The sequence below is a fragment of the Myxine glutinosa genome, chromosome 13, assembly GCF_964187855.1.
Source record: "Myxine glutinosa chromosome 13, kmMyxGlut1.1, whole genome shotgun sequence".
In the NCBI taxonomy this organism is placed as follows: domain Eukaryota; kingdom Metazoa; phylum Chordata; class Myxini; order Myxiniformes; family Myxinidae; genus Myxine; species Myxine glutinosa.
This window is the reverse complement of record NC_136273.1, coordinates 15,952,475-15,964,675: the sequence shown is the minus strand read 5'-3', so window position 1 is coordinate 15,964,675 and position 12,201 is coordinate 15,952,475. Positions and strand designations below refer to the sequence as shown.

Below are 12,201 nucleotides of genomic sequence, written 5' to 3'. Positions count from 1 at the left end.
GACTCGTTTCCATTAATTCTGACTCTTCGTTGCACCAGAATGTGATTGTATGGCACCGTTAGGAAGTTTAGGACCTCCCAATACCTCCCCGCAGCTCTTCCTCACGGTTCAACAACAACAACAACAACAACAACGGCGGCGGCGCGGGGAGTGCGCGTCCTCACTCCGGCTTGGTTGGTAGGGGGTGTTGGGAGGGCACCAGGCCTTTCCAACGAGCCGCCATCGAACATGTGCTCGACGGGGTTTCCACGTAGGGGCTCGCTGTCAGCTCCTCGTCAAGGGCGGAGCCCGGTAACCCCCGCACCCAATAGAAGCGGCGGACCGGTCCCATCTGGGGCGGAGCCAACCAGCCGAGGGCGTGTGACTCCCCACTGAGCATGCGCAGGAAGAGGGAGGTGACGTCAGATGCGCGCTGAGCTTGGAGAAGCAAGACGTACCCTCCGAGCGCTGTGAGGCCTCCCTGCATCTTTTGGACCGTGCTTGATCCTGCCCCCGAGCCAAGGTGCACCTTGTGCTATCGAACTACCTGTCCTTCCCTGCCATCAATCCCTGTGTAAGTCAGTCTTGTTCCGTTTGTCTGTGGTCTGTCGGGGATAACATAAGACTGTAACTAAGTGCCCATCTCTTCTGTGTCTTTTACCTCACTCTACCTTGTAATCTACCCCTTTTCTCCACCACTAATTATATCCTCCTCCGGAGGTCTTGAGAACTGTACCCCTTGCGTCGTTTCATCTAACCCAATCGTTGTGTCCTTTCCATCATTGATTTAGCATAGCGCGATTTGGCCAACGTTCGAGTGGAATCGGGTGAGTTGGGGAAGAATCGGGGGAACTGTACGAACACGGCGGCCATTCCGCTCGGTCAAGCAACATCTTTAGCCGTGTCCGTAACAATATATTTGTATCAGGGATAGCAGAACAGCATAGAGATACTGTATGTGCACTCAGCTTTGAGCCATTTAGCCCGAGTTCAAATCCCGACCCAACTATTAACTACCTTGGTGTTTCTCAGGCAAGGTGAGGCATCAATGCTTGCACAATCATTTGAAGATTAGAAGAGCATTAATCTCGATTAGAAGAACATCAATCTGGATGACCCGTCTGCCAGCAATGGTCAATGGGGGATATTTCACTGATGTCTTTCAGAGACGAGAAGACAAGTTACACCCTGAACAAATTACAAGTTCCTGTACTGATTGATTGCTGGGAAGGCAATGGCAAACCACCCAATATAACTATTCCCAAGAGACTGCTTCTGCAGCACTATTGCTTTGTGGAGAGTTTGGCACATGATGATGATGATTTTGATGATGATGATGATTATGATATATATTCTGAAAATAGTTTCATTTTGTTGAGAGTGAAGCCAGTTTGACATGTTGGATAAATTTGCATTTTTGCTGTGAGTTTGGAGCTCGATTGACTTTGCACTGCTGTTGACAATGTCGATGTTTTTTGTTTTTTTTGCTACTTCAGCCTGGCATTCGTGATGTTGAACTCGAGGGGGTGGAGGTAGCAGGTGGGGAGGGGGTTGGAGATGGGGGGGCTGGTTCCCCTGGCGGGGGCTCTTCGGACGCACAGACTTTGGCATTGATGCTGCAAGAGCAGCTGGATGCCATCAACAGGGAAATAAGGTCCCATTTTTATCTCACTTTCCATTTCCACATGTATTTATTTCCCTTTTCTACATTCCTTACAAAAAAAAGCATCTATGCATTTCTCATGAAATCTTATGAGCTTCTCATCGTTTTCTCATCGGATCTCTTGAGAAATCCATGGGAGATATTTGTAAGGGTTCCCTTTTATTGCTTGTTTATATTTCTTCAGCCTCCTCATTGTCCACCCCCTTCTGTTGCCTTCTCTTTCAGATGTCTTTTCCATTTTATTCCTATCATTACTCTTTATCATTACCACTATTTTCCTCTCTCTACCTCTTTCACACTGTCTTCCCACTTTCTGCTTTTCCACACATCATCACCTGTTCAGGCTCATCCAGGAGGAAAAGGACTCGACCGATTTACGTGCCGAGGAGCTGCAGAGCCGAGTTGGGAGTTCAAGTCCTGCTGGCGGTTCCTCTCCACCGTGCCGTCTTCGCTCCGCCGCCTCTACCCCTGGCTCTTTGGCAACACCTCCGGCCTCTCCTCCACGAACTGCGGCCCGTCGTCCTCCAAGAGACCTCGACCGGATGGGTGTCATGACCTTGGTAACCTTACCGCACACCATTGAGACTGGTAATCTGTTTGGTTTTTCGGTTAATTTGGGGCTGCAGGATCATTCTCTTGGTACTGCATTTACCGTTGACCTGTCTTGGATGGGTTTGATCCATAACGCGATCAAACTTGACTTAAAAAAAACTGCCATTCCAATAGAGTACCGGCAGGAGGGGATGCATTTCAGAGCTCATCATTCTTCAAATCGAGATGTAGATCTTGCTGCCCAGTATGCATATGGGATCTACACTTTAAAGGTCTCACTGTCCCTCTTGAAACGAATAGGCCATTGCCGGTACCCTGGTAAAAAAAAAAAAAAATTCCTGCCTTTAGATCTTAAAGCCATGTCGATGTTTGAGTAAGTTAACACTGAGTAAATGCAGAATAGTAAATTGGTAAGGAGTATAAGCTTGTGGAGTGTGGATAAAGCACTGTCACAATGAAACCAATGGCTTCTTCCAGTATCTGAGTTTACTTGTATATATTTGTTCTTGATATGTTTGTTTAAAGCTGCTTGTCATTCTGTGTGTGTCTTTAGCCAAGCGATTTAAGGAAATATCGGCGGAAGGTAAGGTTCTGATACACCACACCTTCCTTTTGCTTTTGTTCCACAACATGCGAAATGGATTGCCTAACCCTAAACAATCAAAAATACTATACCAATTAGACCCGCCTTTAGAGGCCATTTTTCCCCGCAGAGCAGGGGTTGGCCTTTTTTGGGCACCGTGGTCCCCTGTTTGAAGCAATGTTTTATGGCCAGATGCCCTTCCTGCCACCAACCCTGTTAGTTGCCTCTTGCGACACACAGAGAATTACCAGTGAACTGGTACTCGATTTGCCGACCTCAGAGGGATGACAGGCTGTGTCAACCCCCCTGGCGTTAATTCAGCGATCGACCGGGATTGAAACCCAGGATCCTAGGATCCCAAGCCGGCACCCTAACCGCTAAGCCAACACCAGGCTTTCATCTATCTATAATTCCATTAATCTCTGTGTGTATGTGTGTATGTGTGTTTGTATGTGTGTATGTGTGTATGTTTGTCTGTGACCGCTGTTTCTCGACAACTACCGGTCCGATATACTTGAAACTTGCCAGGTATATTGCTGGGGACCCGAGGATGTGCCTTTTCAAGGTTTGAAATTAATCGGACAAGTAGTTACCGAGCTATGGCGATTTCTTTACCAAACACCGCAAGCCGTTCGCTTTGGACCAAACCATTTCATGTAAATAGAGGGGGGGGGGGTTCTGTGGTCGTTGCGAATGGACCAAACCATTCATGTAAATAGAGGGGGGGGGGGGTTCTGTGGTCGTTACTGCCACGTGGTTTCAAAGTTTTTTTTTGTTGTTGTTGTTTGCACGCATGTTTTTTTGCACCCACGTACGGGCACGCCCTAGGATGTTTACACACACACACCCCTACACAAATTTTTTTTTTTTTTCTTTTTGGCAAGGAACGGGCACGTCCTAGCTTATATATAGTACGGGCATGCCCTAGTCTATCTATAATTCCAGTAATCTCTGTGTGTTTGTTTGTTTGTACGTTTGTCTGTGACCGCTGTTTCTCGACAACCACGGGTCCGATATACTTTAAACTTGCCAGGTATATTGCTGGGGACCCGAGGATGTGCCTTTTCAAGGTTTTTTTTTTTTTTTTTTTTTTTTTTTTTGTATACAAGATCGAGGCTCGTGAAAGAGCGAACATTAATCACACAGAAAGACAAACAGACACATAAAACAAATAACATCGGGAGCGGTAGACAAGATGGGGAGAGAGGGGGAAGGACACAAACACAACATTTGAGAGCAGGGACCGAGAGACATGGAGACATGGAGAGATCTGTGGGAGGGAGAGGGCTTTGGGGGGGAGGCATGTGAAGGGGGGGAGGCATGTGAAGGGGGGGAGGCATGTGAAGGGGGGGGGGGGGTGGGAGAGGTATAAACATATGGACACTGCCAGGATTTCCAGGAAATAAGTTGGAATTTCAAACAAGGTGGATCTGGGGTGAATTAGTGGGGGTAGAAAAGATCAAGGTTATGGATGGGGGAAGATAAGAGATGGTGGTGAACAGCTGTTTTAAAGACCTGGAGGGAGGAGAGGGATTGAAGGGAGTGTGGGAGTTTGTCCCACAGGCGGGAGAAAAGAGGAATGAAAGAGTGAAGGTGAGCAGAGAGCCGAGATTTCGGCAGTTTAACCATCAGAGGGTTGCTGGCAGATCTTGTGCGACCTGTAGGAATATTTGGGGGACAGAGCACAGAGAGAGCTGGGGGAGCAAGGCCGGAGAGGAGTCGGTAGAAGACAGAAAGACCACCTACCTGCCTGCGGTGAGTGAGTGAAAGGCCCTCAGAGATAGCTTCATCGCGGGAGATTCCAATGATTTTGAAAGCTTTGGATTCAACAGCGTGAAGCCGAGCCAGGTGTGAGGCAGGAGCACCAGCCCATAGGGGAGAACAGTATTCCATTGAGCTGCGGATGAAAGCCTTGTATGTGGTGAGGAGCTCAGGTGTGCCGAGGAAGGACTTCGCACGACGGAGGATGCCCAGTCGGCGACTGGCTTTGGAGGCCAGCTTGGAAATGTGGTTTTCCCAAGAAAGATCATGGCAGATAGTGAGACCCAAAAGCTTGAGTGACAGAACTTCTTGGAGAGGATTGTTGAGAAAGTAGATGGGAGGGTTGTCCAGTCGATCTTTTCGGAGAGACATAGTAAGAGAGTGAGATTTGGCAGGATTGAAAGACATGTTCCACTTGTTTGACCAGTCTGTGATTTTGTCCAGGTCTTCAGAGAGTGAGGAGGCTGCAGACTGCCGATCTGAGGGAAGAGGAATGGAGCGGCAGAGAGTGGAGTCATCAGCAAAGAGATAGAGAGGATTTTCCAGAGAGTCAGAGAGATCATTGATAAAGACCAGAAAAAGCACAGGGCCCAGCACACTTCCTTGGGGAACTCCAGCCTGAACAGGAAGGGGAGATGAGAGAAATCCATTCAGGGCCACACGTTGACTACGACCAGAGAGGAAGTCCGCAAGCCATGCGTGGAGATTTCCATGGATACCATAGGAGGAGAGTTTGGTGAGCAGAGCTGGGTGCCAGACCGTATCAAAGGCCCTTGATATGTCAAGGGAGACAGCTCTGATTTCCTGTTTGGCATTGAGGACCTCCATCCATTGTTGAGACAGCAGAAGCAGCATGTCCAGAGTAGAGTGACCTGGTCTGAAACCAAATTGATGATCAGAGATCAAGCCATTGGAGAAGAGGAAAGATTTCATATCCGAAGCAATGATGGATTCCATGACTTTGCTGATAATTGGGAGCAGGCTGATTGGTCTGTAGTTGCAAGGATCTGTTTTTGCACCTTTTTTGTGTAAAGCGGTAATGTTAGCTGATTTCCAGGATGCTGGCAGATGACCTTGAGCAAAAGATAGGGTGAAAAGAACAGAGAGAGGGTGAGATAGAGCGGCAGAGCAGGATTTTAGGACCCGTGGGCTGATGCCGTCTGGTCCAGTTGCAGAATCAGAGTCGAGGTTTGACAAAAACTCCTCCACCTTGTCAGGAGAGAAGGACACAGAGTCCAGGAGCAGTTGGGTTCGACTGGGAAAGGTGGGAACAGAGAGAGATGGGTTTGGGACTAAGGATTTCGAGGCGAACACAGAGTTGAGGCATTCGGCTTTGTCACGTGCGATGTCAACTGTGTGGCCATTTGAGGTAAGGGAGGGGATGGAGGGGGAACAAACACCAGAAACGGATTTGACCAGACGCCACCAGGATTTGGAGGAAGGAGACAGGTTTGAGAGTTCATTCTTGAGTGAGGAGAGATAGTGCTTCCTGGCACTCCTGAGGGTAGACACACACTTGTTCCGAGCTTGGTGGAAGGAACTGAGATTTCCTTCAGTTGGATTAGCCTTCCAAGAGGCAAAGGCAAGTTGTTTCAGGGCAACTGCCTCACCACAAGATTCAGTGTACCATGGACGGGAGGAAGGGTAAGACAATTGAAGGCGAGATGGGATAAATCTGTGCATGAGAGAGATCAGTTTGCTTTGGAAGAATTCCCAGGAAGAATTGATGTCAGAGGCAGTGGAGATGGGAGACCAATCCAGACGATTGATGGCTGCTTGAAGACCGTCCCAGTCGGCCTGAGTGAAATGCCAGACTCGCCGACGCTGAGGAGGCTCTCTGAGAATGGCCAGAGAGATGTCCACTTTGACAAGCACATGATCAGAAGAGCCGATTGGAGCAGAAGAAGAGCAGCAGACATTAGCAGGGAAGTTTGTCATAACCAAGTCTAGAAGAGAAGATACTCCATTGGCTGAGATCCGGGTCGGGAAATTGACAGATTGTGTCAATCCCAGTGAGTCACAGAAGTCCTTTGCTGAGGTGCCATGACTAGTGAGAGAGGAACCCACACCCAACCAGGTGGCATGATGACAGTTGAAGTCACCACATATGAGGAAGAGAGAGTTGGGATGAGTGGATAGAAGTTGGTCCATGTTGTCAGACATTGAAATGTAGATGGAGTCATCACTGTTTGGGGGTCGGTACAGAACACATATGAACAAAAGGTGGGAGCGGAGAGGAAGCCGTAACCAGAGGTACTCCTGCGGGTGAGGAGGAAAGAGAGCAGTGCAAGGAGAGTGAGGAAGAGAGTTTTTGACAAAGATAGCCACCCCACCACCAGGCCGAGGCTCAGGTCTATCATACCGGAGGAGGGAGTAACCAGGAAGAGATATTAAGGAATCAGAGACATCTTGAAGGAGGAAAGTCTCTGTTAAGCAGATCAAGTCTGGATTGTCAGAAGCAACCTGTATGGAGAGATCAGTCAGGTTTGAGCGAAGGCCCCGGATGTTTGAGGTCCATACCGTTAATTAAGAGAGAGGGGGAGCATCGGGTACAGGACAGGGGAGGGGAGGAGTAGGGTAAGATGAAGGATGAGAGGGGGATGTAGGGAGAGCAGTTGATAGTGTTTCAGATGTTGCAGAACAGTTCCAAGAAAGGGAAGGATGAGGAGGATGAAAGGTTTGCTGGTGAAGGGATGCGGCACAGTGAGGGGTTGTTTGAGGGGGGGCAGAGGAAAGTAGAAGGTTTGGGGGGGTGGAGGTATGAGATAGAAGGGAGACGAAGTGGGGAGGAGGCAGCTTGGAGGAGGAGGGGGGAGGAGAGAGAATTGGAGAGGAATGGTATGGGGGGAGAATTGAATGGGAGGGATTGGGGGGGAGTTTTGAAGGGGAGGAGTGTGGGGGGAGTTTAGGAGGGGAGGGGCAAGGGGGGAGTTTTGGAGGGAAGGGGAAAGGGGGGAGATCAGGAGTGGAGGGGCAAGAGGGGGGGATTAGGAGGGGAGGGGCAAAGGGGAAGTTTAGGAGGGGAAGGGCAAGGGGGGAGTTCAGGAGTGGAGGGGCAAGGGGGGAGTTTAAGAGTGGTGGGGCAAGGGGGAAGTTTCGGAGTGTAGGTGCAAGGGGGGGGATTTGGATGGGAGGGGCAAGAGGGGAGTTTAGAAAGTGGATGATTAATGAAAGACGAACATTGATAACAAATTGGGTTTGTTGTGATTTTCAAGTTAGCAATCCGGTTCAGGATGATGGAGGAGGGATGGAATGAATGTGAATTTAGACCATGTAGTGAGGGAGACGTATAAGATATTGAATTTCTTTTTTTTGAAGTGGAATGAGTTGGAGAGGAAATTGAGAAAAGCCTTTTAAATAGGAAGAAAAACAGCGTGTTGTAATATACCACTGAATAAAAAACAGAAGGGGAAAGGTTAAACATATTTAAAAATATTTAAACAGAACTATGAACAATCTTATATGCACAAAAATACCAACGGGGGGAGAGCCGAGAGGGACCACCACGAGTCACGTGAACAGGGCAAACGGTGGATGGCAAGGAGATAATGGGGGTGGGGCGAACAGCACACCTGGACAGAAAATACAGGATGAGACAACAGTACACGTGGAGAAAAGAAAATAATTTTTTTTTTTTTTTTTTTTTTTTGGGGGGGGGGGGGGGATTTAGAACGTTAGACAGTATTATGTTCGGGGTAGAAGGGAAAAAACCAAGAGCCAAGCAAAACACACTTAAGTTAACAAAACACCGACGGGGGTACAACTACAAGGCCACACACGATGAGCAGAAAACGATTAATTAATTAATTACGAGTTACAGGAAATTCAAACCAAAACTAACTATAATCAAACAATATCACATGGACGATAAAATAACGAATTGAAATTTGACAATCTATCTGGGGAAATGGGGGAGAAACACGTGGTCGAAGAACGAACGAACGAATAAGAATGAATAAACGAATGAGCACAGAGAAGGTAGTCTTTTTTTTTTGTTTTTTTGAGTTGAGATTTACATAAGGAAGTAGGCTTTGGGGTGGAAAGACTGCGAAAACAGAGAACGAAAGTTATTGGATCACAAACGACAGGCGCTGAGAGAAAAACAAAGCCTCAAGGTTGTACAGTGTACACTGTACAAGACCTCGAGACGACACGAATTAACGCGATTTTCAATACAGGTATGAAAGATTTGCACCGAAAATCTTTGACGGGACAATATACGTACATACACCATAAAAGAAATACAGTTATAACGAAAATACAAATTGGAACAATGACTTAACTTCGATTTCGATGGAGAGCGTGGAGACCTGCGAAAAAACGAACCGTCGCCAGCAAGACCGGAAACGGAAGTCACGGAAGAAACGGAAGTCACGGAAGAAATGGAAGAAACGGAAGGAAACGGAAGGTTTCATATTAATCGGACAATTACTTACCGAGCTATGTCCAAAAAACGATTCAACCAATCAGAGAGCAGCGAGCTATCGCGTGTGCCGAACGTGGCGGACACACTCTGCCTCGGATGGCACATTTGAGAGCGTATTCATTTATTTCACGTTTGCAAACTATGTTGGCGCTATGTTGGCGTTAAACTATGTTTTAAAACTAATAAAAACCCCGGGGGGATTGTCACTGTACTCGCAAGCCGTTCGCCGTTCGCTTTGGCGTTGCGAATGGACCAAAACATTTCATGCACCAAACCATTTCATGTAAAGCGTTCGCCGTTCGCTTTGGCGTTGCGAATGGACCAAAACATTTCATGGACCAAACCATTTCATGTAAATAGAGGGGGGGATATAATTTTAGATATAGATATAGTACGGGCATGCCCTAGTTATACCAATTAGGATATCCCATTTTATGTAGTTATTAATAAGAAGCATTTTGCAATAAAGCCCACAATTTTTGGTTTCTAATTTTGGCTTCAAAGATCTACTTCAATTTAAACATTCAAACGTGGTAATCTTTCTCATCCATCTGGGATTCTTGAGAACACACATTACAACCACCGGTGTTAAAATGTAACCATAATCTTAGACCTTCAACACTGTCCCACACCTAATTGTTCCAAACCTCACATCAAACTCCATTCCCAAAATCCAGACAATGGCCGGTGAAGAACCCAGGGAAGACAAGACGACGATCCGCTGTGAGACCTCTCCACCAACGAGTCCACATGGGAATCTACATCGCCTGGGCTATTCTGTGAAGGCAGCCAGTCAAGAGGACATCCGCAGGTAAAACCCACAACAATGTACAAACTACCGATCGTGAAACAAATGCTAACTACACTTTGTCCAGGCTAGTGTCAGTCTGTGTCGACGGACAATTCTATCAATAGGTTGCATCAACTGGAGGTTGATAAAGGTGCGTTTGACCACGATGGGAAGCAACGGAAAGGTTATGTTTCGGACATTAGCCCTTCGTCGGACCAAAACTGACAGCCTGGAACAGCTTCACTTTGCTTCCCACGGCGGTTAGCATAACCTTGTGAACTTCCAGTTTGTTAAACCTGTCGTAGCTATAGTCAAACTTCAAAAAGTGCAATACCAAGAATTGGTGCAGGTATTGCAAGTATTGCAATACCAAGAAAAGTGCAATACCAAGAATGTGCAATACCAAGATACACAGTCACTCTGATTTAATTCATTCATTCATTTCCTGATCAATCAAGCTGCTTACAGTTCAACACAGTAACGTATAGGATTGGTCCAACAAGTTTAAGGATACAAGCACCCAATGGAAAGAGTATTCTAGATGCTTCTATAATATTGTTAACAGATTGCCAAACAATTGTTTACCAGAAATTGACATCGAACAAGTACATGCAGTTACTCATAAACACTAGACTATAATAGTAAGTTTGAAAAATGAGCAAATGCTTTCACTCTTCTTAATGATTTGGTGATACGGCTCGAAGGATAAAATATTTGTTCCTAATAAAGCCCAATTTTGGAAGTGGAAGGCCATACAGTATATAGTTGAAGGCTGACTCATGAATTTGGGATATTTGGTCTCAGTTTCGAGTCCATTGTATTTTTCTCATACAGTCATGTGAAAAAGTAAGTACACCCCATGTAAAGTTTTGACTTTTTCAACATATTTCAACGTACAGCTATTTGACCTTCATTTCAACAATATTGATAGATAAAGGTGATATTGTAGCGACCCATGGGTCCCCCAAAGCTCGAGACCAGCAACATAATCTCCTTGCCCCAGCCGGTGACGTAACCGGCGGACAAACCGCGGCGCCGAGGTTATAATTGCTTGCACCTGTCGGTCACATGACCATGACCACCAAAGCGTGCCTCGCCTGAGAGGCGTGGCTTTGGTTCTGACGTATGCTTTTTGGCTTGGATTATATGTATGCGAACCCGATAAACGGGCTTTCAGAGTTCCCGAGTTGATTATACATTAAACATCTTCTCGGACGAGTTTGTGTCTTGTCCGTCACTTCGTCCATCTCAAGCAGGAGCACTGCTCCTTCACTGGTGACCCCGAGTTTACAACACGTGATGGACACGGCAGTGTCCCTCAAATTTCCCACTTTCTGGGAAGCACATGCCGCCGTCTGGTTCGCTCAGGCAGACTCCCAGTTCGCCCTGTGTGGCATTACGGAGGACACCACTAAATACCATTACGTGGTCGCCGCGCTCAGCTCCGTGACCGCCGCCCGCTGCCTGAGCCTCCTCCAGAGCCCGCCCGCTGACGGCAAGTACGACGCCATCAAGGCACTTCTTCTGGGCGCTTTCGCCCTCTCCCCGGCTGAACGCGCACGACGCCTGCTCGACCTTCCTGAGCTCGGCGATACGCGCCCATCCGAACGTATGGACTACATGCTCGCGTTGCTCGGCGAGCACCCCTCGGATTTCCTTTTCCGAGAGCTTTTTCTCCGCCAGCTCCCGGCCCAGGTACGGGTCGCCCTGGCAAGCACGACCATCGCGAACCCCCGCGACCTCGCCAGGGAGGCCGACAAGATCTATTCGGCAAGCCCGCTCGTCGGAGCGGCGAGCCAGCTCGTCGGGGTGGCTGCCGGGAACCCGCCCGCCGCCCAGTCGGCGCCCGCGGCGCAGTTTCCCGCCCACCCGCCCGACGCCCGCGACGCAGCTTCCTTCCCGGAGGCCGCCGGGCCAGCGCGACTGGCAGCGGCGACGCCGCGTCGCCCGGTCCCGACGCGTCGACCGGAGCCCCCGCCAGACCCGGCCTGGTGTTATTTCCATGCCAGGTTCGGGCGGCGGGCCCGATCATGTCGACCCCCGTGCACGTTCGGCAAGTCGGGAAACGGTCGGGCCGGCGCTCACTACCAGCCATGAGCGCCGGCCGTTCCGGAAGCCTGCTATTCATCGCGGACCAAGCGTCGGGGCGGCGTTTTCTCTGCGACACCGGCGCTCAGCTGAGCGTCATTCCCGCTTCGGCGGAGGACAGGCGGGCCGCCATTTGCGGCCCCTCCTTAATCGCGGCCAACGGTTCCGCCATCCGCACCTTCGGCCCACGCACCGTCGCCCTCCGCTTCGGCAGCCAGCTCTTTCGCTGGGAGTTTGTGACGGCGGACGTCGTGGCTGTGAGGTGTTTTTAATTTCATGGTGGTGAGGTGTTTTTAATTTCGTGGCTGTGAGGTGTTTTTATTACGTGTTTTATGGCTGTGAGGTGTTTTCAATTTTGT

The 12,201-nt window shown here is 48.6% G+C and overlaps 1 protein-coding gene across 6 annotated transcripts in view; it reads left to right on the top strand.

Moving 5' to 3' along the window:
* Positions 1-1,479: 1,479 nt before the first annotated feature.
* LOC137438319 (liprin-alpha-4) overlaps positions 1,480-12,201 on the top strand; it is a 42,092-nt gene continuing 31,370 nt past the window's right edge. For 3 of the 6 annotated variants that reach the window (XM_078767119.1, XM_078767117.1, XM_078767118.1), the window contains exons 1-4: positions 1,550-1,633; positions 1,986-2,202; positions 2,748-2,777; positions 9,642-9,775. In XM_078767119.1, the coding sequence (XP_078623245.1) occupies positions 1,593-1,633; positions 1,986-2,202; positions 2,748-2,777; positions 9,642-9,775 (422 nt within the window). In that variant the 5' untranslated portion in view covers positions 1,550-1,592. Of the gene's footprint in view, positions 1,634-1,985; positions 2,203-2,747; positions 2,778-9,641; positions 9,776-12,201 lie in introns of all 6 variants that reach the window. The other 3 variants (XM_078767122.1, XM_078767120.1, XM_078767121.1) reach the window with 2 other exon arrangements.